Source organism: Medicago sativa, chromosome 1 (assembly GCF_051527215.1).
Source record: "Medicago sativa cultivar Bolivia chromosome 1, Bolivia_mono, whole genome shotgun sequence".
NCBI classification, from domain to species: domain Eukaryota; kingdom Viridiplantae; phylum Streptophyta; class Magnoliopsida; order Fabales; family Fabaceae; genus Medicago; species Medicago sativa.
Window position 1 is genome coordinate 22,347,530 of NC_140749.1, and position 26,549 is coordinate 22,374,078.

Sequence of the window (26,549 nt, forward strand, 5' to 3'; positions counted from 1 at the left end):
ACTCATGGTTTGGCAAACCTGAAGATTTGACGGTGTTCAAAAATTCTGGAGTGAGAATCTGATCAGGACCATTAATATTTTCATCCTGTGTAGACGGACTATCAACACTTAAGTATGTTTTTTTCTCACCAGGAATCATCGATAAAATGTAATTGTTCAGTGAATCATCAATATCATTGGTAGGTGCTAAAATTGCCCTATCTTGAAAAAATGAAATATCTTGAAAAAATGAAATATCACTCATATTCTCCAAAAGTGATGGATATGTGCTATTAACAATTGAAGAAATTAGGTCACCTGAGTTCTTGATCAACATGTCATCTGGTATTTCAATTTTAGCTTCCCCATCATTGTTGTCTCTAATATTTCCATCTCCAACATTTAAAATCCAGTCAGAGAACTCTTTGAGTTCATTGACATCAGAACATGAAGATCCAGTTTGAAGCCTCATGTTTTTGGTCAATTTTAGGACTCGCCAATGTTTCCAAAGGCGCGATGAATTAATGCTAGCATCAACAACATCATGTCTTGGTGCTCTTGGAATGACCGGAAGAATTTGCCTGAAATCACCACCCAAGACAACCACTTTTCCTCCAAAAGGAATATCCGTACTTCCAGGATTAGAGACACGAAGTATATCCCTAAAAGTCTTATCAACTGCTTCAAAGCAATGCCTATGAAGCATCAGAGCTTCATCCCAAATAATAAGTTTTGACTCAACGATTAGTTGCGCTAAAGGATCCTCTGGCTTGATAGGGCAAGTCGAATTCTCGAATATTTGTATGAGTATGCCAAATCTAGAATGTGTTGTCCTGCCACCTGGAATAAGTAATGCTGCTATCCCACTTGATGCTATCGTCAAAACAATTTCTCCTCTGGATCTAATTGCTGCACATATCGCTCTCCAAATGAAGGTTTTATCGGTTCCGCCATACATCAATGAAGAAAAAAACCACCGATGTTCGCATCCACAGAACTCATGATTGTGTCGTATATGCTCCTTTGTTCTTCAGTCATTCTGGAAGTTAATTTTTTGTGCTCCATAATTAGATCACGATGATTATAGTTAAGCTCGTTAGAAATAAGTTGATTGTAAGATTCAGGATTCAAAGGCATGTTCACTTGAGGCATGGTTTCAAAAAAATTTAGACTTTTGTTCCTTCTCCGCAACAATTTTTCTATCTCCACCAAAGTTAAATTTTTCAATTCATCTTCAGTCAAAACCAAATCTGTTATATAGAGTAAAAACATAAGTTAAAGATGATAATAGTAAAATTCAATATTATAAACAATGAAGCAAAAGAAATAATGAGAATTGAATATACCTGGAATTTTCAGGTGTCTTCGTTGCCTATATAAAATGTCATCACTTAAATACTTTCAGGTATTTATCCAAACATAATCTGGACTTGGAATTTCATTTGACAGCAATAAAGTTGTAAATAAGATCCTTAGAAAACTACTTGTGCCCCACTGAGCTGCTTCTTTAATTACATCAATCTGCTCTTTGTCATCAAACAAAAAACAAATAAGATTGTGAAAGAAAAAAAAACAAAAAAAACAAACTAAGATTATGGAAGAAAAAAACGTATTTAGTAGTTTATGGCACAAATTTAACAAAAGTTTGTTCAATTGCTTAAATATATATTATTAAATAGTAATGTGTAGGGATGGCAATTGGACCCAGACCCAATGGATACCCGCAAAAAATACCCACGATGGGTAGGGTAAAACCCCACTTTCATGGGTATGGGCACGGGTCCGGGTAATACCCACAAATTTTAATGGGTATGGGCACGGGTAAGGGTACTATACTGCCCAGGCCCGCAACCCCGCATATACATATTTATATAATATCATAAATAATTTATTTATTTTTTGTGTATAATTAATTAATTAATTTAGCTATTTAAGCCTATACCTAAACTTAAACAAAAAAACTACTTAATATAATAACAACTCCATCATGCCGGTGTACAATTTTTTAGGGATATTTTGGATTTTTTTATTTCACTAAATACTACGATTCGAACTATTTTTTGAGTAAATTTTAAAAAATTTAGACCGTAGTTTTATTTCAATTATGATGTTTTTATTGTCTTTTCATAGTTAAAGTGCGGGTAATGGGTGCGGGTATGAGCCCTTAGGTACCCATAGGGTATGGGGAAGGGCACTATAGTTGTTGCCCACGAGGGTACGGGCACGGGTACGGGTATTTTTTACAAATGCGGGTATGGGGATGGGCACTATAGTACCCTACCCATAGGGTACCCATTGCCATCCCTAGTAATGTGAAAGAAAAACAAAACAAAATTATGAAAGAAAAAAAAAGAAAAAAAAAACAAACTAAGAGTATGGAAGGAAAAAAAACGTATTTAGTAGTTTATGGCACAAACTTAGCAAAAGTTTGTTCAATTGCTTAAATTTTTTTTAGCAAAAGTTTGTTTAGAAAAACATAGTTAACAAAAACAAAAAAACATATGGGGATCGGTGTTTATATTGCCAAATAAATAGAGAAAATAGCACTACCAAAAAAATAGAGAAAATAGAAAACAAACTATGATGTCAATCAAACAAAAAACAAAATAAGATTATGAAAGAAAAAAAACAAAAAAAACAAACTAAGATTATGGAAGAAAAAAACGTATTTAGTAGTTTATGGCACAAATTTAACAAATGTTTGTTCAATTGCTTAAATATATATTATTAAATAGTAATGTGAAAGAGAAACAAAATAAAATTATGTAAGAAAAAAAAAACAAACTAAGATTATGGAAGAAAAAAAAAACGTATTTAGTAGTTTATGGCACAAATTTAGCAAAAGTTTAGCAAAAGTTTGTTCAATTGCTTAAATCTTTTTTAGCAAAAGTTTGTTTAGAAAAACATAGTTAACAAAAACAAAAAAACATATGGGGGTCGGTGTTTATATTGCCAAATAAATAGAGAAAATAGCACTACCAAAAAAATAGAGAAAATAGAAAACAAACTATGATGTCCACCAAACAAAAAACAAAATAAGATTATGAAAGGAAAAAAAAACAAACTAAGATTATGGAAGAAAAAAGAAAACAAACTATGATGTCCACCAAACAAAAAACAAAATAAGATTATGAAAGAAAAAAAAACAAACTAAGATTATGGAAGGAAAAAAACGTATTTAGTAGTTTATGGCACAAATTTAGCAAAAGTTTGTTCAATTGCTTAAATATATATTAAATAAATGATAATAATAATGAGATGTCAATATTAAATTTAGCAAAAGTTTGTTCAATTCAATTGCTTAAATATATATTAAATATTAAATAATAATAATAATAATAATAATAATAATAATAATAATAATAATAATAATAATAATAATAATAATGAGATTTCAATATTAAAATGACAAAATTAACCTCAATTTTTGGCTCCAAAAAGCTGTTTAAGACAACTTAAGACCTTTTATAAATAAGACTAGTATTTGGACCCGTGCGATGCACGGGAAGTTGATTATCTCATCGACTAATAAATGTGGTAGTTGATCATGAAATGAAATAATAGTTATTGTTGAGCATTAATTAATGCTTTCAAAAGATGACGACAACAACAACCAAACATTATCCCACTAAGTGGGGTCGACTATATGGACTGAAATACGTCATAATGTTCTATCATAATCTATATTTAGATTCAACTCATTAATCTATAAATCTTTAATAGTTTCTCTTACAGACTTCCTAGGTCTTCCATTACATCTTGTAATATGACTATGCGCTATTTGATTTACTCTTCTTACTACAGAATCTACCTAATTCTCTCTACTTGTGCAAACCGCCTAAACCTATTATACACAATATTTATATTACAGCTGCTACCCCAACTATCTCTACAATGTTGTCATTTCTAATCTTATCCCATCTAGTTTTACCGCACATCCAACGCAACATCCCCATCTCTGCACAAATACTTTATTATCGTGTTGGTTCTTAAACTCCTAACACTATGTTCCATAAAACATCGCTGGTTTGACAACTGTATGATATTTTTGCACTTCAACTTTTCATCTACTCATCTTACCACATAATCTACATGTTTTCCCTCTACATGTCCAAACCACCTAAACCTATTTTTCACAATATTTATACTATAGTTACTCCCAACTACCTCTACAATGTTGTCATTTCTAATCTTATCTCATCTAGTCTTAGCACACATCCAACACAACATCCACATTTCCACGCAATTACTTTATTATTGTGTTGGTTCTTAAACGGCCAACACTCTATTGCATAAAACATTGCTAGTCTGACACAAGTCTGGTACTTTTGCACTTCAACTTAAACGATACGTTTGTATCACATAAAACAACCGAAGCCCTTCTTCATTTCAATCATCCAACTTGAATACGATGACTTACATTTTCTTTTATTTCTACATCATTTTGTACTATGAACCCAATATATTTAAATTGTGTAACTTGTATGATATGATCTCCAACTTTCACCTCTAAGGTAGAACTACTTCGTCTTTTATTGAAATTACATTACATAATGTGTCTTGCTTCTACTCAGACGAAAGTCATACGCTTCCACGACTTGTCTCCAAGTCTCTAACATCCCATTCAATTCCTTCCTCGACACTCCAATTAAGATTACATCATCTTCAAAACGCATTCATCTCAGTGAAAGTTGTTGGATGTGTTTCGTAAGTAAATCCAAAACTGATGTTCAAAGATAATGTATTAGATATTAAGTGTATTTAACTACCTTCATGTTATCAACAGTTTGGGGAGTAATAGGACCCTTGAAATCAACATCATCTTCCTCACCAGTTTGAGGAGTAACATGACACTCCATGTGATACTTTTTCTTAAACTCATTAATGATTTCACTGTCATCGGACAACTTTTTTGACGGCATATGTATAAAACTTCTGGTCAACATTTTTTTATTGATTTTCAGTTTGAAAAGCATATCCTTGTCACGTAAGGTGTCAAGCTCAGTTGGATAATCATGCGTGGCCTTTCCTTGTTTGTGATTTGTATTAGTAAACAATTAAGATCAATGTTTATTGTTTTAATATTACATAAAAAACGAAAACAAAAAATAATATATTTACGTTCATTACCAATTCCATTAGTTCTTTTGCAGTCTTTCCAAAGTATTGTGAAATAACTCTATCAAACAACACAAAGGTAGTTGACCCACTATCATCCATAACTTGAATGTGCACCATAAACCTGAAAATGAAAAGTGAATATACATGATAGATCCAATAACATTATTCAACCTACATAGAATTGAGAAAAAATAAATCATATAAAGTTTGACAAAGTTAGAAATATTAATAGAGAGATACTTTAATCGTTGATATAAAAGCGAAGTTAGAAATAAAAATAAAAGAGATTCAAAGCAAAAAAAGAATATGACGTACTTTAATTTGAAGCAAGATGATTTAATCGAAGGATGAAGGGGGTGAAATATGACTTATAAATGCTATTTGATGATCCTTATATAGAGAGAGTTGAGAGAGGATTAGTTTGGCATAAAGTGGCACAAATGTAGACAGAGTTAGTTACAAAAAACAAACATTAGATGAGGGTTTTTTTTTCTTTTTCTTTGGTGGCACAAAATTAATGAGAAATTTTTTTTAGCAACAGTTTGTTCAGGAAAAGTTAGTTAACAAAAAAAAAATATGGGGAACGGTGTTTATATTTCCAAATAAATAGAGAAAATAGTAAACAAACTATGATGTCCATCAAAAAAATAAAAGATAAGAATATGAAAGAAAAAAAGCAAAAAAAACAAACTAAGATTATGGAAGAAAAAAAACGTATTTAGTAGTTTATGGCACAAACTTAGCAAAAGTTTGTTCAATTGCTTAAATATATATTAAATACTAATATGAAAGAAAAACAAAATAAGATTATGAAATTAAAAAAAAAACGGAAAAAAAAAAAAACAAACTAAGATTATGGAAGAAAAAAAACGTATTTAGTAGTTTATGGCACAAATTTAGCAAAAGCTTGTTCAATTACTTAAATATATATTAACTAATAATAATCATTAGATGTCAATATTACAATGACAAAATTAACCTCAAATTTTGGCTCCAAAAAGTAGTGTAAGACAACTTAAGAACTTTTATTAATAAGATTATTAAAACTAAATATAAGTTTTTTTGACAAAAAAATTAAATATAAGCTAATCCTGTAGAACTTGTTGCTTTAGATAAGTTAGTTCTGTTTTCTTGTAAAAAAAAAGTTATCACTTTTTGTTTAAAGGGAAAACTAATATTAATAAGCACAACTCAAAACATAAGATGTGTTACGATATGCCCTTCATATTGGGATGGAAAAAAGTTCTTATTTGTGATAAAATCTGAGATGGGCACGAGACAGATGGTTTAACAAGTATTTGCACTCTGCAAATATAAATGGTACCAAGTGAATAGAAGTGGTACATAAATTGTGTGTGAATGTGTCTTGTGATTAAATGTGTTCCTTGAAAGAAAATTTATGTCTTGTGAAAGAATTGAATTGATGTTATTTATACGTGTTTATCTAGTTTATTATTATACTTTATGAAACTTGATTACTCACCCCTTTCGTGTATTTGTGTTTGCTAATTGCGATGACGCACAGGCGCAAGAAACATGTGAGAAGCAGTGCAAAGGAGCTATTTATATTGGTGTTTGGAAGAATTTCTTTTATTTTCTATTTATGTTGTTATTTGATTGGCTTACATGTCAAGTACCTTGTATTGTAATTTTACTCTCGTTGCACTGGTAGGTGACGTCGATGGATTCTTTTACTATGTTACCTATTTGTATAATTTCTAGATTTAACCATGACATTTTAGTAGGTGTTTATACATGTGTGATGTATCTCATTTTGTTTCGAAAAATTGAACATTTCTATTTGGACAAATGATATGCATGCTATGTCATAAGCCTATGTGTCAGTGTTTCGTGAAATTTTTTTAAAAGTTTCTATTGGAGATATTGCTGAAACAAAATTTTAGGCGGGACATTTACACCATGTATTCAGAATACAATCACCCCTGCATCTAATGATAATTTATTGCATACATGTCAAAATTAAGAGAAAAACACAACAACTATACAATGGAAAGACCAAACATTAGGATTTAAAAGGCTCAACCGGTCCAAATTTCATTACAAGAATATAAGAAAGATGAAGTATGTATATACTCTCGTTATTCCCTTTTTAAGTGTTTCCCTCTTTTTATTTTCATTGTATGGCTGCTGCACAAAGGCTATAAAATTCCTATTGCATATCACTCCTAAAATTAAAAAGAAAATATTGATTGAAATTCAAACGAAAGAAAATACTTCCACAAAAAAAAAAAAAGACTTATGGGACGAGTAATGGATCTTCCATTAGTACGTAATCAGACAAAGTAGGTCTAGGATCTTGCATACCTAAATCAAACAAGATTTTTCAAATACTTCTCCAGATTCACATACAATGACATCAATTTATTCATGACAGTAACGATTGTAGAAGCAATAACTTGTTTTCAAACATGATATTTTAGCATATATATGACAGTAAGGCAAAAGAAACACATGATATTTTCAAACATGGTAAAATAAACTACAAAACAAGTGTAACTGTTTTGTTAAAAACCGAGTGTTGATGATTGTGCCTTTATTCCTCACTATCCCTTCATTCCCTCTTCACAACTAGACAAAATTGTTCACTGCATCACTAACTAGTAATTAAGCATAGATTTCAAAACACAAGAGTTGAAGTCGAATAAAGTCGATATTCTTCGGCCTTAAGCTGCAATTGTTATTGTCATAATAAAACTACATGTGAATCAATTAGAATTAAGAAGCTTATCAATCAGATGATAACACAATTGAGTGGTTAATTTGGCTTTCTCTATGACAATCACAATATTTTCCATGATTTATTAATAGTTGCAAGCTTTCTAGCAATACATGCATGCTAATAATTGGAGCTTCGTGAGAATTAAGGGGGTGAGATAGGGTTGGGCTGGAGTAATTGTCTAGAGACATAAGTCCCTCTTGATATACTCAAACAATGATCGAAGTAGAAAGCAAATACGACACAAACTAAAAGAACAGCCACATGATAGGAACAATGATGTTGCAAATTATGATGAGAACGAGTGCGTTCACCGGAACAGTGATGAGCAACAAAGGCCACAAGGGATGATTGATTATGTATAAATTCTCTCAACTAACGTCAATTTGGACAGAATGAAACAGAGAGGAGGTTTTTGATGTTTGGGAAAATGGAGGGGATGTTAGGTGCATTTAGATAGAACTCAAGGGAGGTTGTTATATTTTTCCCTATTTATAAACTGTACAATAAGAATCCCTTAATTGAGGAAATAAATCTAGACTAAAAAAATCCTACATCAATCCTAATAAAAACATGATCATATACAAGGAAGACTGTATCTTAAAAAAAGACTCAAATAAATGAGTATATATGAGGTGTTGATCATCGGTCATTCGCAGAAGGGAAACAATGATAGTGCTCTTCAGCTTCACCATGAAATGGCCTTATTGGAGTTGCAACACAGTTTGTGTTCTGTTCCCGAAAGAAGTGAAGTGAAGATAATAAGCCTTTCAAAAGGCAGTTTTTGTGTTTTACGTGAAATTGTTGTTAAGAAGTTGTGAGTAAATTTGGAACCTGCTAAACCATCAACTCACGTTTATCATCTGGCTTTGTATACCGGACGTATGTTTAAGTTTTTTTTTTTTGTTTGTTGAAAGTTGTCATTATTTTTATTGTTTCCATGTAAATTTAACATCTTTGCTTTGTTGATTCAAGATTAGGGCTTAATTACTCTTTTGGTACCTTAACTTATTTTTTGGTTTCGTTTTGGTCCCTTAAGTTATTAACGTTACAATTTGGTCCCTTAACTTACTTTTTGGTTTCGTTTTGGTCCCTTAACTATTAAAAGTTTCGTTTTGGTCCCTTAACTTATTTTTTTGTTTCGATTTCGTCCCTTAACTTATTTTTTGGTTTCGTTTTGGTCTCTTAACTTATTTTTTGGTTTCGTTTTGGTCCCTTAACTCTAATACATTCATCCTAACGTAAAGGACCAAAGTGGTTGACGGAGGAAGAGTTAAGGGACCAAAACGAAACCAAAAAATAAGTTAAGGGACCAAAATGAAACCAAAAAACAAGTTAAGGGACCAAAATGAAACTTTTAATAGTTAAGGGACCAAAACGAAACCAAAAAGTAACTTAAGGGTCAAACTGTAACGTTAATAACTTATGGGACCAAAATGTAACCAACAAATAACTTAAGGGACCAAATCATTAATTAAGCCCAAGATTAGTTTGCTAGTAATGATTGTGAGTCCAGGTTTTGTTCTTATTTTGTTTTACCTGATAATGTGTCATTGATTGAATTGAATAACATTTTATACGTCTCTCTCTCGGATACATGGTCAGTATTTTGACAATGTTAGTTATGGTTTTCAGTGGAATTCATTGTCTTTGTTTGGTATTTGAAGTGAATTGTTATGTTATCTTTTGCTGTTGTTGGCTCTATTAGATATGAAAACTAGTTACAAGCACCAAATTTTCCTTCCAAATTACTTAATTACCAATAATATAAAATATTAGCTAAATAGATATTGTGGCGGAATGAGTCCAACAAACCTGTCAGACCCAATTCCAGGGAGCAGCCAATGCAATCAAACTTACGAGTGAAAAAAAAAACTCACATAAAGAAGATTTCATAGTCCATACTTAATAGAACAAGGGAAAGATTGTGAAAGATGGAGATCCTAGTAACGAGAGCCTAAGGAAACACAAGAACCTGGTGAGTAAGTTGACTGAGAATGGATTGGAGAAAGATATATCTTAGTCGTACACGCCAATGGTCCTTCTTCCTCATAGGTCAAGGGCTAGCCAAAATGACCATTTCACGAAGTACCTAGACTTATTGAGGTATTTGATGATGAATATTCCTTTGTTAACCTTCTTTCTCAATCCTCGATGCTTTTTTTAAATGCCTTGGTGAAAACCTTAGTGAAAAGACAATGCTTATTAAGAAGTTTTAAGACAATGAGTCAGCAAACCTTAGTGAAAAGCGCTTCATTATCCTACTCAAGAATTTACCGCTTAATCTTAAGGAGCCAACAAGTTTTTCCCATTCCTTGCTTTTTTAGTGCTTCTTATTTTTAACAACCCTTGTGTGATTTACCTCACCAGGCAGATTCCATCATCTATACCGACCCTCAAAGAACATCTTTTCAATGTTGTAAGTTTCTGGTCTATGTTGTAACTTTGGAGTAGTTTATTTTATCGAACTCAACAATGTAATCGTTTGTACTTGTCAACATTCAATAATAAAATAATTATTCATTGTCAATGTTTGTCTCATATCATACATTGGATTTCAACAAGGAATGATGGGGATTTCATAAGATTTCTTGCAAAACAAGTTAACAAGTGCCTTATATTGGATTTTAAGTAAACTTGGCGTTTATTAAGTAGTTGCGAGAAATTTATCGAAAGAGCGGTGGTAATGGTTACAAAATTCAAATGAGGCAGTGCAGAATCCAATCCCTCTAGTTCCATGGAAGGAAGCGAATCCTCCGACAGCTGAGCCGTTGGGAAGCATCAATCTCCTCTTTGCAAAATTTCCTTATCTTATATCTTCTTCAGAAGAAAAAAAAAATTGACTAGTTCCTTTTATGAACTAAATTAGTCATTAAGTCTAATCTTTGTCATCATAAATACTTATGTTCTTTTGTACTTTTTCACATTGTGCAGAACCTGCTAAATTACCTATGTTTATTCCTTAGTTGTGAAACTTATATTTTGGTATTCTTCCTCTCTTTCTTTATTCTTTGTTCTTGATTGCTTCTATGATTGCACTTCTCATACTTTCATTTCCCCAAATAAATAATCAATAAAAAGCCAAATATACTTGCATGTGGGAATCATAAATGTGTGCCCTTGCTTAAAACAACCTTCAAGTATTCACTCTCTCTGGATCGTGGACTCTGTTTCCCTCATTATAAAATTCCTATTGCATATCATTCCTAAAATTAAAAAAGAAAACATACCACTAAGAAATTGTTGATTGGAATCCAAACTAAAGAAAATAATTTCTATTGCATATCATTCCTTTAAGAATAGAATAAAGTCTTAAATTGATACTTGCGTATGGACTATGAAATCATTGACTATGTGTTGTGAAAGTGACTCAAAATTGGAGTTTGGAGGCCAAAATTGATGTTTGCTGAAAGTACAAATCGGTGGCCGATTTGGAAAATCGGTGGCCGATTTTGGCTGCCTTTTGGGAGGCTTTCTGTTCGGGAAAAATCGGTGGCCGATTTGGAAAAACGGTGGCCGATTTCGCGTGCTGTTATTTTTCAGAAACGTATTTTTGGGCCAGATTTGTTACAATTTTATGGGAGTTTCTGTTACTATAAATATAGGCCTTGTATCAGACTATTTTGAGAGAGATAGAGGGGGCTGAAACAAGGGTTTAGAAATCAAACTAGGGTTTGTATAGAGTTTGTCTCTTGGCAACAAACTAGGGTTTGAAGGTTGATTCACCTTGGGAAACACTATTAGGATTGAGTCTCTTGGTTACGGGAAGAGGCTGGGATTTGGGTAGAATTAGGCGGGAGACTTATTCTTGTAACCCATTGAAATCTCTTTTGTAACGTTACTCATCATATAGTGGAACGGAGGGCTGCTCTCTCCCCCAGACTAGGTCAATTTGGACCGAACTGGGTAAACAGATTCTTTGTGTTCTCTCTTCCTTTTTTTTCTCGCTGTTGTTTTCTACTTTTGGCTTGTGTTAATTGTTCCATACACTTTGATTTTGGTTGCTTAATTATCCCTTGCTCCACACATCAAGTTGTTATTGGTGTGAGTTTTTCATCGAATCCGCAACAATTGGCGCCCACCGTGGGGCAAAGGTCAAAGGATAATCAAGTACCATGGGTTCGAAGTGGGATATTGAGAAGTTTACCGGAGATAACGATTTTGGGTTATGGAAGGTAAAGATGGAAGCGGTGTTAATACAGAAAAAGTGTGAGAAAGCTTTGAAGGGTGAAGGTTCGTTACCGGTCACCATGACACGAGCGGAGAAGACCGAGATGGTGGACAAGGCCAGGAGTGCCATTGTCTTGTGCCTCGGAGATAAAGTTTTGAGAGAAGTAGCAAAGGAACCAACCGCGGCATCGATGTGGGCAAAGTTGGAATCTTTGTATATGACAAAGTCTTTGGCTCGTCGGCAATTCCTAAAGCAACAACTTTACTTATTCAGGATGGTAAAGTTAAAGGCCGTCATGGAGCTACTTGTGGAGTTCAACAAAATCATTGGTGATTTGGAGAACATTGAGGTGCGTCTTGGGGATGCGGGTGCTCTGATGATGTGGTGTTGTTTGGAGGATGAAGGTGATGTTGGTCACCTTGGGATTGATGCCTAGTGGAGCGGTGATCGTCTGGAGAGACGTTAAACACTCAACATCAGCCTGGAGAGGCGGTGGTAAGAATACTCATGATCTACCGATTTAGGTGGAGGTTCAAGGAAGACATAGTGGGATGTACTCATTTGCTAGTTGAGAGGTTGGAAGCTCAGCTTTAGGTGGAGTTGAACACACCGGGAGTGGTACGACTATGGAGGACCTTGGGTGCTATGCTCTAGTGGTGAGCAAGGGATTTCTTCATGAAGACGGAAGGCATTCCGGAGGTTGAAGAATGTATAGCACGGCTTGTGGAATTACCCTAAAAGTCCAAGGGTGATTGGATGCAAGGTGATCTTCAAGGAAGCGGGAGATGTCTCGTATTGAAGAGGTATGGTGAATGCTTGTGGAACTACCTAAAACTCCTAGCGTAGTTGGACTGCAAGGACCCTTCAAGAAGGCGGAAGACATTCTGAGGGCTGAAGGGGTTGAGGTGTATACTTGTGGATTACTCTAAAAGCCAAGGGTGATTGGGAACAAGTAGATCTTCAAGGAAGCGGGAGATGTCTCGTATTGAAGAGGTATGGTGTAGTCTTGTAGAACTATCTGAAATTCCTAGTGTAGTTTGGATACAAGGATCTTCGAGAAGGCGGAAGACATTCCGATGGCTGAAGAGGTTAAGGTGTGTACTTGTGGAACTACCTAAAATTCCTTGAGTAGTTTGGACACAAGGATCTTCAAAGGGGCGGAAGGCATTCCGATGATTGAAGAGATTAAGGTGTAAACTTGTGGAGCTACTTGGTGTAGTGGGAAGCAAGGGAAAGAGCAGCAAGGAGTTGATGTTAAATGGGCATCATCACTAATTTGGAGTCAAGGTGGAGATTGTTGTGAAAGTGACTCAAAATTGGAGTTTGGAGGCCAAAATTGATGTTTGCTGAAAGTACAAATCGGTGGCCGATTTGGAAAATCGGCGGCCGATTTTGGCTGCCTTTTGGGAGGCTTTCTGTTCGGGAAAAATCGGTGGCCGATTTGGAAAAACGGTGGCCGATTTCGCGTGCTGTTATTTTTCAGAAACGTATTTTTGGGCCAGATTTGTTACAATTTTATGGGAGTTTCTTTTACTATAAATATAGGCCTTGTATCAGACTATTTTGAGAGAGATAGAGGGGGCTGAAACAAGGGTTTAGAAATCAAACTAGGGTTTGTATAGAGTTTGTCTCTTGGCAACAAACTAGGGTTTGAAGGTTGATTCACCTTGGGAAACACTATTAGGATTGAGTCTCTTGGTTACGGGAAGAGGCTGGGATTTGGGTAGAATTAGGCGGGAGACTTATTCTTGTAACCCATTGAAATCTCTTTTGTAACGTTACTCATCATATAGTGGAACGGAGGGCTGCTCTCTCCCCCAGACTAGGTCAATTTGGACCGAACTGGGTAAACAGATTCTTTGTGTTCTCTCTTCCTTTTTTTTCTCGCTGTTGTTTTCTACTTTTGGCTTGTGTTAATTGTTCCATACACTTTGATTTTGGTTGCTTAATTATCCCTTACTCCACACACCAAGTTGTTATTGGTGTGAGTTTTTCATCGAATCCGCAACACTATGATTGCATTAGCCTGTTGTGAATGGAGTTTGTGGTGGAAAGTGAAAAGTGATTATGCTTAACAGCTTCAAGTGGAAGCCATTAATATTATATTTATTTGAAAATGTGCAAATCATGTTCCACTAGGAAGATTAATTAATTAATTTTTCCGTAGAATTTTCACTCGGTTAGTGGAGCTCAATCATTGATTTAATTAATATAGTTTGTTGATATACAATTATTTTACATATGCATTTAAATTAAAGTCATTGAATTATTTTATACATGAGTTTTCATATTCATCAATTGACAATACATCATTAAATGTATGTGTAAAATAGTATAGAAATTAAAGTTATTGAATTAGTATTATATAAAGTAAGGACAATTAAGGAATTTGGTGGTGATTGATCTTCTTAATGAACGAGTAAAATAGTCACTTGCTGACGATACTGTGACAGTACCACTGTTTGAATTATTATGTTTATGTTCATTTTAATCAAGCATCATAAACCAAATCTCAAAAATAGTGAACGAAAGCTATCTCATATATGTATTATCTGCATTTTTAATTTGTTCTGTTCATTTCAGAGATTGGAGTTTCTTCAACGGTGGCATTTAACATGGGAAAGGGTAAAACTTTCCCACCATGGGAAAGTTCAATTTAGCCATTAGATTAATTGAAGAGCACAATTTTATCATACACTTACTACACTGGATTATTTCTTTTACATCTCCCATCACCCTTCTCTCTCCTCCCCACCACCAACAACATGAAACACATCACCAACTCTCCTCCCATCACCACCAACTTTGCAATAGCTTGAATCACACAGAAATGTCTTTAATTAAATTAGATATCTTCTCCAACATTATATTTTTTAATTAATTTTTCATATGATTTAACTATGGTTTGAAAATTAGAGTAAATCAAACTAAAATGGTGAAACGATCTTCTCCTCTTGTGAAATCAATTTAATATTGCAGCTGCTTCTCTGAGGAACATACTGCCATACACAAACTCCAATTCAACACAATCTGCAATTTTATTGGAATCTGCAATTTTCATGGAAAAAAAATCGAAGTCTGCAATCATCTAGTCACCCACAGTTTGATTGAAAAACAAAGAATTTGAAGCTTTGTGAGGGATTGTGCTCCATTACAATTATCTAAATTTCACCATAAACCAAAACAAAAACTTAAGTTTATTACTTGTTTCGATTTATATGATGGGTAAATCTGCAATTTTATTACTTGTGAGTATATTTGGTGTAACACCCACGACGTGGCTTTCGATATCCCGCCAGTTGGATACGAAAGGTTCCCGCCAGTTGGAACGGGCACTATCCGTAAGGATGACCCCACGTTAGTAAGAGGAACCGAATCACATCGAAATGAGAGGGATCCGGAGGCCGTGTAGGTATGGGACTACATGGTTGAAGGAAGGCTTATAAGAATTGTTAGGTACTACCCATATCAACAAGATGCATCTTCTTTTCGGTAGCCCATTCCATAAGAACTCCACAGTTAAGCGTGCTTGGCTTGGAGTAGTACTAGGATGGGTGACCTACCGGAAAGTTTCCCGGTAAGCATGTGAGTGAGGACAAAGCATGCTGAAAAGACTCGTGTTGGTTTGTGGGGTTAGTCGGCAATCCTGAAAGCAGTCTGGGATGTTACATTTGGTGAAGAAGAAAGTTGGGTGTTTTGTGAGAGGTTTGATTTTGAATTGCAGTGGAAAAGAAATGAAGGTAAGCCATGCTTTGGTTCACACACTTGAAGAGGTTTCAATTATTGGTGGTGTTTTTGTGAAGGTGGTTGTTAAGGTTGTTGCTGGTTGTGGGAGGGGAGACGTGCTACAAAGGTGGGAGCAAGATGAGAAAAGTTTGGAAAGTGAAGCTATTGAGATCAGATGTGGGAGAACATGATAACCTTTAATAGAAATGCACAATCTAACCATTTATCTTGTGTGACCCATGGTGGGAAAATTTTACCCTTTCCCATGTTAAATGTCACCTTCTTCAACTAATAGAGTAGTAAGCACCCATTTATTTGTTTTCCTTCACTAATAAAGAGTAAAATTCTGCAATATGTGATTGAATTTTTTATTATTATTTTGTTGTTGTTTGCAGATCATTCAGTTTCTTTTTTGGAAACAATTTTACATGGGTAATTGTTGTTGTTGTTGTTGTTCCGTTCATTCATAATCTAGCAGGTAAGAGGTTCATGCTATGGTAAAGGCCTAATGATCTTTCCTTTTTAGTAAATTAATCTATTTGATTTTAAAACTATTATGGGAATGGACAAATTAGGGGACGAGACTTGATAAAAACTGAAATTCCTGTTTGTCCTACTTACATGATGTCAAAAATACTTAAATATATAACCTTTTTTTTTTCCACCAATACTCGTACAAAGACAAAAAAGTTGTTCTATACTTTAAAAGTATGTGTTGTTCTATTTTATATTGTGCTGTAAGTACTTACATTATAGTAGATTTAAAGTTTCATGTCAAAGTCCGAGTTTGTACTCGAGACTTTTTTTCTCCTAATCCACTGAGAATCTTTGACCACAGTAGATACCCCAAGGTATCCCCATGACTTTGGCCCTTTCGATTTGCTATGAGACTAATCCTTGATTCAACAACAATTCATCTAGGGCGATTCCATTAATCGAACAGAGTTCTTTTGGTCATGATAATCATGTTGCCAACTATCCGAACATGATGTTGGTCAAACTCAATACCTCGGCTAAGCCTCTTGTATTAATTTAGACATTTTTATTTTACATTTTGGTTGAAATTTATATCTTTAACTTTTTTATTGGTTAAATGTAATATACTTAGCTTTTTTTATTTGTAATATCCTCAAACGATTGATTGTCCAAATCTTTAGCCTATTTGTGCAATAAGAATCAATCTTTAGAAATCCCCGATACCTACATCATTTCGGTTGCTAACAAACCTTCAAACATTGTGTTGGAATCATTGCATTTTGGAAAACATGGATGCAATAGAAGCTTTGCAAAAATTGGAAATTCTTCGCCTTTGGAAATCTTCAATGATCAAGTTGCCAAGAGAAATAGAGAAATTGACTCAATTGAGAATGCTTGATTTGAACCATTCAGGAATAGAAGTGGTCTCACCCCTCTACTTTGTATTGATGTATTTTCCCTTAAAAAAATCAATCTATTTGATTAATCAAATAAATGTCCCTCCATCTTATTTTTATTGTTTTTTTAATATTTTTTTTGTCTCAAAATAATTATCATTTTGCGATATCAATATAACAGTTATTTCTTTTTTCCATTTTTCATCAATATACTTTTATTTATTAAATTTCACTTTATTTAACTATGCTACCAACTAAAATTAATAAAACAGTTTTAGTAAATGTTATTAATTTTATTATTAAAATCAATTCAGTTAATATTTTTTTTAAGAACCGTGCACAACTAAAAAACGATCGTTAAAACGAGAAGGGGATAATATAAAAAGAACGGTTGAGTATTAATTAAACTTTGAATTTATTCTTTACAGGAGAGTGTGTACCACTTAGAAGACAATGGGAATAGATTTTCTGTGAAGTTATTCCCGCAGCGATACAGTACCACTGGCCACTGCTTTATATTCACGCATGTATCCAAACATATTTCCCTCAATTCCTGAGTTTATTGCTGTTGAGCTTAAACAAAAAAAAAAAAAAAAAAACCTTTCCTCATTGTCTTTCTGTTTTCATTCTTCAATTAATCTCTCATTATTGCAAAAAAAAAAAAAACCAAAAACAAAAAATAGTGAACGAAAGTTTTCTCTGCATTTTAAATTTGTACTCACTCACTCTGTTCATTTCAAGAATTGGAGTTTCTTCAACAAGTGGTATGCATTAATTTGTTTTCCTTCACTAATATAGAGAGTAAAATTTTGCAATTTGTTATTGAAGTTTTTCGTTTTGAATATTTTGTTGTTGTTCTTTGCAGATCATTTAGTTTTTTCATTTCGAAGCGACTAGTCTTCATAATCCAGCAGGTAAGAGGTCCATGCTCTTTAGTAATTTAATCTACTTAACATCTTAAACGCTTTTAAATGTGTAGAATTTGATTTCAATTAAGTTATTATGTAGAATTTGTTTTAGTATTAAATGTATTGTGAATTCAAGTAAAGAGAAACGTTACCAATACTCACTTTTAAATATTTTTTCTAACCCTCACTTTTTTGTTAGGGGAAATTAATGTATGTCCCACCAATTTATATAGTTTCAATTTTCAAATTGTAGAACACATATTGTTAAAAGAGAGTGTTTTTTGTCTTTGGATTTCCAAATTCTTTTTTTTTTTTGAAAAAGAATATCTATTAAAGTTGTTACTTGGTTGAGTCACGCCCGAGTTGCTCTCGTTAAGACATTTCGTGGCACTACCCAAAGTTGTGCAAGATAGACTATCAACCACGCCGTCTCCTGAATAAACAAACCTAGCTACAACTGTGCGGTTAACTACTGCATTGTAGAAAACCGTTCGAGATTTAAACCCTTCAAATATAGTACTATGACCACTCTTTAATAATGAAACCACTTTAATATGGTATTGTTACCACTATGTTATGGTGCTAAGTCACTCAAATACGGTGTTACCACCATTCTAACTTTAAGTTCTCCAAAATATCAATATGGTACTACGACCACTCAAATAAGGTGATACTACCATTTCGACTTTTTAATTTCTCCTCAAATAGAAAAATATTGAAAGAATATTTATATATTGTTAAGATCATTCTTAATTCCGACCGGACATTATTGTTCAAAAAGGGACTATGATCTTAAAAGTACTCTTTATTCTCAAGCGACATATATTATCAAAGAAACTATGTTTTTAAGACCTTTCTTAATTCCGAAGGGACATTATACCGAATTGGGACTAAGGTCTTAAGAACACTCTTATTTCCGAAGGGACATAAAAAGAAGCTGAGGAGAAGAATAGCTCGTCAACACAAGTTGTAGGGAGAAGAGAGAAAGAATTCTCAACAACTAAATAGAAACTCTTTGGTGTGATTTTGAACTGAGCGGAGTACTCTATTTATATATGGATTTTGTAACTGTTTTAGCAAAAATTGCGGCAGCAGTTACTCTAATGGATAAGATCAAAAGAGAACTTATCCATTAATCAATTCAACACTTGTGGATAAGATAAAAAAGAAACAATTCCACAAAAGTGGAGGAAACAAACTCGTTCGATTTGAATGAAGGAAAGATAAGAAATTCAATTAAAGTCTTATTCTTATCACAACTACCATAAACTAAATTTATGGGAAGTGATATTCACGAATAAAAATAATAATTACTATCATTTTTTTATCATCATTGAGTATTTAAAATTATATACCGCAATTTAAACACTACTAATGTGTTTTCTATTTTATGTGGGACCCTGCACTCTAATTTTTCAATTCACACAACACTAGATCAAAGTATAGTTGTTTGGTGTTTAATCTTCCAATTTTCCTTCCAACATTGCACCAATGTTCCAATAGTGTTCAAAAGAGGGTATTATTAACACTATTTTTCATGTAAAATGAATGAATTTTGATTTTTGTCACTTCATTTTATTGGGTGATGTTAACCAATAATCAACATGAGTTGGGATCCTCTTCATTTTTCCCTCAAAAAAGAGCTTTGCTCATTGTCTTTTAGATTTGACTCTTTAATCTCAGTATTTTTGTTTTATTAATTTCTCTTTCATTGTTTTTCTATTTTCAGATTCCAACGGAAAAAAAGAAAAGTGTGGAAAGTTATCCCATATATTTTCTGCACTTTTAATTTGTACACTGTGAAGAGATTGGCTTCAGCTTAATTTATTTTCTGCATATATTTTTAATTTCAAAGGTTGGAGTGGTTAGAGGTACACATTAATTTGTTCTCCTTCACTAATGTTAAAAAATTTTGTAATTCGTTATTGTAGTTTTGTTGTTGTTTGCAGATCATTTAGTTTCTGCTTTTTGAAGCCATTTTGCAACGTCTTGTAGATCACACCATCAATAGCATCAGTTGTTCCGTTGATTCATAATCTAGCAGGTAAGAGGTTCATACTCTTCAAACATGATCAAAATCACTAATGATCTTTATTTTTTGTAATTTAATCTTGCATACGCCCAAACCCGAGTTTGAACTCGAAGACTTTTTTCTTTTTTTACCAACCGTAATTAGTATCTTTGACCACAATAGATATCCCAAGGTATCCCCACGGCTTTGGTCCTTTGAGTCCACTGTAAGACTAATTTTTGAGTCGGCAACTGTAACACCCCGTTTTCCCAACTTAAAAATTTCATAAAATTATCAGAGTTTATCATCATAAACGGAGCATCACATTCATCAATACAACATTTCCAACGATCATAGTAATAGAAAATACTATTTAATAAAACAACCTGTCTTTATAAAATTCAATAGTCAAATGCAGCGGAATTTGGTTTACATCATTTCATAAAATTCTTGGCACAAAAAGGCCACAACTTAACATCTTAAAATAGTCTTCATAAAGTGGTTCAACATTATTAAAAGAAATACGTAACAAGGAAAACAAAGCATCAGACAATCCCCATCCCGTTACGTATCAGAGCATCCTAGACGACACGACGAAGATCCCTCACAACTGCACTACTCTTGATTACCTGCAAGTTACTCATACGAAGAGCAACATTTTCAAGCAGAAGGGGTGAGATTTCACAATCATTAATAGCAAATAATAATTCATAAAGAATAGTCAACAACATATAATTAACATTAATATCAACACTTAACATCATTTAATAAGGTTAAAGCAACCAACAACATCATAGGAACAACAACGTCATCATCAAGACAACAACATCATCATTAATATATATGTTATGACGACTCTACAATGCAACAACCACTACTCATCTTAACAACAACATCTTAGATAACTTCAATATGCATGTGGTACCACCAGGGCATTAAGCGCCCATCTCTAAGGTCATATTTGGACCTGTCGGGCATTAAGTCCCCATCTCTAAGGTCATAAAGGACCTGTCAGGCATTGAGCCCCCATCTCTGACTATGCAACGACACAACCCTAATGCAACAACTTCATCTTCAATGTTAATTCATTAACAATTATTCACAAGGACTCGTTACATCAAAACATCATTACTGGAACATCATATTTAACAGCATCATCATTAATATAAACATCAGGAACTAACTCATCAAGGAAACAGGCGAAAGGACAACATTTCGCAAACAGCAGGTATGTACTGCACTAACTCGCAGTGGCGAGCTATACTACTCGCAATGGCGAGCTCGGGGGTTTACTCGCAATGGCGAGCAGGGTCACTCGCAGTGGCGAGCAGGAAGTTCACTCGCAGTGGCGAGCAAGATCACTCGCAGTTGCGAGCGATGACAGAACAGGGTTCTGTCGCAGCTCTGCTCTCTCACTCAGCACCCAAAATTCTACTACTCAAGCTCCTAAATCATCAGGAATCAACATCTAAACGTTTTCTATGACTAATTAACATCATCCTACATCAAATTACACAACGTTCACTTAAAATCTTCCAATTTTAATGATTCTAACCCTAATCCTCTCATCCTTAATCTACCACAAATGATTAAACTTCATGAATCAAACTTGATAATAATGAGAGTTAGTCTCACCCTTACCTTAATTTGTTTCTCTCTGAAATACAACAGCCGCGTTCTTCACTCCTAGGGTTCTCTCTGAGTTCTCCTCTTTCACCTCTTTTCTCCAATTGTACGTGTTATGTTTTTCTTTCTCACTTACAGACTTTATTCTTTCTCTAATTACTCTTCTCACCACAATCTTACTCTCTTCCCTAATAATTATTTATTTCTACTAATAATAATATTTCTCCCGTACTTAAGAATAATACTTATATTATTAGCTATTAACATAAATTCTATCCAAATATATATATATATATATATATATATATATATATATATATATATATAGGCAAATGTTAACTTGTGCCCTCTAAGGCACATGTTAAGGAGCTCTTTATAGAAATATACGCCTCAAAAGTCGTGTAGTCAACTTCTAAAAAGTTAAAATATCATGTTTTTCAATGCAAAGTTGCTTTTTTTTGATTCCTTAACATGTGCCCTTAGGGCACAAGTTAACATGACCCATATATATATAATCATACAATATTCTACTAAAATTCAATAAATCAATTAAATAATAATTATTAAAAGTGGGCGTTACAGCAACAACTCATTTAATTTTTTTTTTTTGAGGTTTTGGCTACCTCTTAAAGGGGGGACTCTAGGAATCGAACAAGGTTCTTTTCCTCGGGATAATCATGTTGCCAATAGATAACAACACGATGTAGACGATGAAATAATGTATTAGTAATAGGGTTGTTATAATTACAAGTAGTAATAAAAGTTGTTACAAGAAAAAATTATTAATAATATGGAATAAAAGTTGTTACAAGATAATATAACCTATAACCTAATAATAGTAAAAGTTGTTTCAAAATAATATAACCTAATAATAATAAATGTTGTTACAAGGATAATATTGAGATTTTAAATTAATATAAGAATAATTTTGGCAGTGCAACAAAATTTGCTCCCCTCCCCACGCCTCCCCTCCCCTTCTAAAAATTGAACCAAACACTTCAAATTAAAAATCTCCCCTCCAAAACTCTCGAACCAAACATACCCTTAAGTTATTAATTAGGTTCACTCTAAATTATTTTGATTTGTTTTCAGCCATATAAAATTCGTTAACTTTATGGAAAGTCACGTAGATTGTGGTTGTCCAAGGTATGACCCAATACTTTTGGTGCTGAAATGCTAGCGAGCACATGACAACATGAAAATATTTTTTTGAGCTCTAAAATGAATTATATTTTTCTCAAAAACAAAATGCTTAGGACAAAAAATATTGAGTTCAGAGTAACACAAAGGAACATAATTATGCAAGAATAAGAACCCAAAAACAAATTAGCACATTCTACATGGACTAGAAGCAATACTTTTGAAACCTTTAGGGTGAGTCTTTACGGCGGAGGAGAAAGTTGTCTGCAGGCACGTTAGCATTTCAACGTTCAAGTCAGTATCTGAGAGAGGTGATTATGTGCGAAATGTGGTAAAAGTGGAGTATATCTTGAGGGTGATGAAACACCACCATTATATAGGTGCGAAAAACACTAACAGCTCAAGTGAGACGCAGCCCCATCTTAGACGGTCGTTAGTGATGATGTGGACGGTGGAGATGGAGTCAGGCTTCACATGCTCCTCCACTATATTCGGCCTTGTTTGTCTTAGGCTCTGGCTTAATTGGCCTTGTGTTATTGGGCTTCTAGCCGCTTTTAAACAACTTTTAAAACTTGAAGGGATGAAAATCATTTTTTTATGAAGATTAAAACTAAATTCTATCTTTTTACATAGATAAAAAATATAATTAATATTTTTATAAAAAATATTGGTATTAAATATTTGATTGGCTACACATGATTGTAATGAAATTCAATTTACATAGTCTACCTTTATTATTGGATTTTACTGTCTACATTTTTATAATTCTAACGAAAGCATATGTTTTATTTAATAATTGCAGTTTTCCATCGAAAATAAGAGTAATCAATGGAAATTTTAACTTCTGTTACCCTTTTTTCTTTTTCCCTCATCCATCTTTTATTTCACTTTCAGATTTTGACTTAAGTCACAAGGAAGACGAGAAGAAAAGAAAATCAATGGAAATTTTAACTTCTGTTGTTGGAAAAATTGCAGAATATATGGTTGTGCCTATTGGACGTCAAGCAAGTTACTTGATATTCTACAAAGGTAACTTCAAGACGTTAATGGAGCATGTTGAAAGCCTTCAGGCTGCAAGAGAAAGAATGATCCATTTGATTGAAAGAGAAAGGGGAAATGGTAAAGAAATTGAAAAGGATGTTTTGAATTGGTTGGAGAAAGTGAACGAGGTCATCGAAAAGGCAAATGGGCTTCAAAATGATCCTCGTCGAGCCAATGTCAGGTGCTCAGCATGGTCATTCCCCAACTTGATTTTATGTCATCAACTTAGTAGGAAAGCCACAAAAATTACAAAAGATGTTGTTGAAGTTCAAGGAAAAGGGAATTTTGATCAAGTTGGTTACCTTCCCCCTCTAGATGTAGTAGCCTCCTCCTCAACAAGAGATGATGAAAAGTATGACACAAGGGAGTCGCTTAAGGAGGATATTGTGAAGGCTTTAGCAGATCTTAATTCACGCAACATTGGGGTCTATGGGTTGGGTGGAGTGGGGAAGACCACTATGGTGGAGAAAGTTGCTCAAATAGCCGAGGAACATAAATTATTCAATAAAGTGATTAAGACAGAAGTATCGAAAAATCCAGACATTAGAAGAATTCAAGGGGAGATTGCAGATTTCTTGGGTCTGCGATTCGAAGAGGAGACTGTTCTTGGCAGAGCACAACGCCTAAAACAAAGAATCATGATGGAGAAAAGTATCCTTATCATTCTAGATAACATATGGACCGTACTTGATTTGAAAAAAGTGGGGATACCAATTGGTAATGAACATAATGGTTGCAAATTGTTGATGACAAGTAGAAATCAAGATGTGTTGCTGCAAATGGATGTTCCAAAGGATTTCACTTTCAAAGTTGAACCTATGAGTGAAAACGAGACATGGAGCTTGTTTCAACATATGGCAGGGGATGCTGTTAAAGATAGCAATTTGAAAGATCTACCGTTTCAAGTGGCCATAAAATGTGCAGGTTTGCCTCTTAGTGTAGTGACAGTAGCACGTGCAATGAAAAATAAGAGGGATGTTGAATCTTGGGAAGATGCATTGAGGAAATTACAAAATAATGATCATACAGAGATGGACTCGGGAACTTATTCTGCTTTGGAATTGAGTTACAACTCATTGGAGAGTGATGAAATGAGGGATCTCTTCTTGCTTTTTGCATTAATGCTTGGTAATGGTATAGAGTACTTTATCAAAGTTGCAATTGGATTGGACTTATTGAAGCATATTAATGCCATTGATGATGCAAGAAATAGACTTTACACAATAATTAGATCTTTGGAAGCGACTTGTCTTTTGCTTGAAGTTAAAACAAGTGGAAAGATTCAAATGCATGACTTTGTTCGTGATTTTACCATCTCCATAGCACGTAGGGACAAACATGTATTTCTAATAAAACAATCTGAGGAACGGCTAACCAAGGATTTTTCTAAAAGGAGCACGCAGATCGTGCTGGATAGGTGTGATATGCACGAGCTTCCTCAAATGATTGATTGTCCAAACATTAAGTTCTTCTGTTTGAACAGTAAGAATCAGTCATTCAAAATCCCCGATACTTTTTTTGAGGGTATGAAAAGTCTTAGAGTGCTAGATTTAACGCACTTGAACTTGCTATCATTACCCACATCGTTTCGGTTATTAACAGACCTTCAAACCTTGTGTTTGGATCAATGCGTTTTGGAAAATACGGATGCACTAGAAGCTTTGCAAAATTTAAAAATTCTTCGCCTATGGAAATCTTCAATGATCAAGTTGCCAAGAGAAATAGGCAGATTGATTCAACTGAGAATGCTTGATTTGAGCCATTCAGGAATAGAAGTAGTCCCACCCAACATCATATCAAACTTGACTAAATTGGAGGAGTTGTACATGGGCAATACCTCTATTAATTGGAAAGATGCGAATTCAACAGTTCAAAATGAAAATGCTAGCATTGCTGAGCTTCGAAAGCTACCCAACATGACAGCTCTAGAATTACAAATTCGTGAGACTTGGATGTTGCCAAGGGACTTGCAATTAGTGTTCGAGAAGCTTGAAAGATATAAAATAGCTATTGGAGATGTCTGGGACTGGTCTGAGATTAAGGACAAAACCTTAAAAACATTGATGCTCAAACTTGGTACTAACATACATTTCGAGCACGGAATTAAAGTATTGCTTAAAGGTGTTGAGAATTTGTACTTGGATGATGTAGATGGAATTCAAAATGTGATTTATCAATTAAATGGAGAAGGATTTCCATTGCTGAAACATCTCCACATCCAAAATAATGCAAACTTGAAGCACATTGTTGACTCTAAAGAGAGGAATCAAATTCATGTGTCCTTTCCCATCTTGGAAACACTGGTACTTCTTAATCTTAAAAACTTGGAGCATATATGTCATGGTTCACTTTCAAGTGCTTCTTTTGGAAGTCTTAATGTTATCAAAGTAAAAAATTGCGGCCAGTTAAAATATCTTTTCTCCTTTCCAATGGTTAAAGGACTTTCTCACCTCTGTATGATTGAAGTTTATCAGTGCAATTCTATGAAGGAGATAGTGTTCAAAGACAACAATTCAAGTGAAAATAATGATATAATTGATGAGAAAATTGAGTTTCTTCTATTGCGTTCTTTGACTTTAGAACATTTGGAGACACTTGATAATTTCATCTCATATTATTTGACGCATTCCAGAAGTAAGCAAAAGTGTCATGGTTTAGAGCCGAATGTGTCTGCACCATTTTTCAATGCTCAGGTATGTTATTTTGTTTAATCTTC

General features: G+C 33.9%; 2 protein-coding genes across 3 annotated transcripts in view; both read left to right on the plus strand.

Annotated features, from left to right (window-relative positions):
- Positions 1-17,655: 17,655 nt before the first annotated feature.
- Positions 17,656-26,549, plus strand: part of LOC146953647 (uncharacterized) — a 33,642-nt gene continuing 24,748 nt past the window's right edge. Inside the window, exons 1-5 of one of the 2 annotated variants that reach the window (XM_085710963.1) lie at positions 17,656-17,871; positions 17,973-18,021; positions 19,745-19,886; positions 19,965-20,059; positions 23,687-26,526. In XM_085710963.1, the coding sequence (XP_085567089.1) occupies positions 23,731-26,526 (2,796 nt within the window). In that variant the 5' untranslated portion in view covers positions 17,656-17,871; positions 17,973-18,021; positions 19,745-19,886; positions 19,965-20,059; positions 23,687-23,730. The remainder of the gene's footprint in view (positions 17,872-17,972; positions 18,022-19,744; positions 19,887-19,964; positions 20,060-23,686; positions 26,527-26,549) is intronic. The other variant, XM_085710967.1, reaches the window with a different exon arrangement.
- The window catches only part of LOC146953648 (uncharacterized), an 82,614-nt gene continuing 73,740 nt past the window's right edge, over positions 17,676-26,549 (plus strand). The window contains exons 1-4 of the mRNA XM_085711070.1: positions 17,676-17,871; positions 17,973-18,021; positions 19,745-19,886; positions 19,965-20,059. The gene's annotated coding sequence lies outside the window, so the exon portion shown is untranslated. The remainder of the gene's footprint in view (positions 17,872-17,972; positions 18,022-19,744; positions 19,887-19,964; positions 20,060-26,549) is intronic.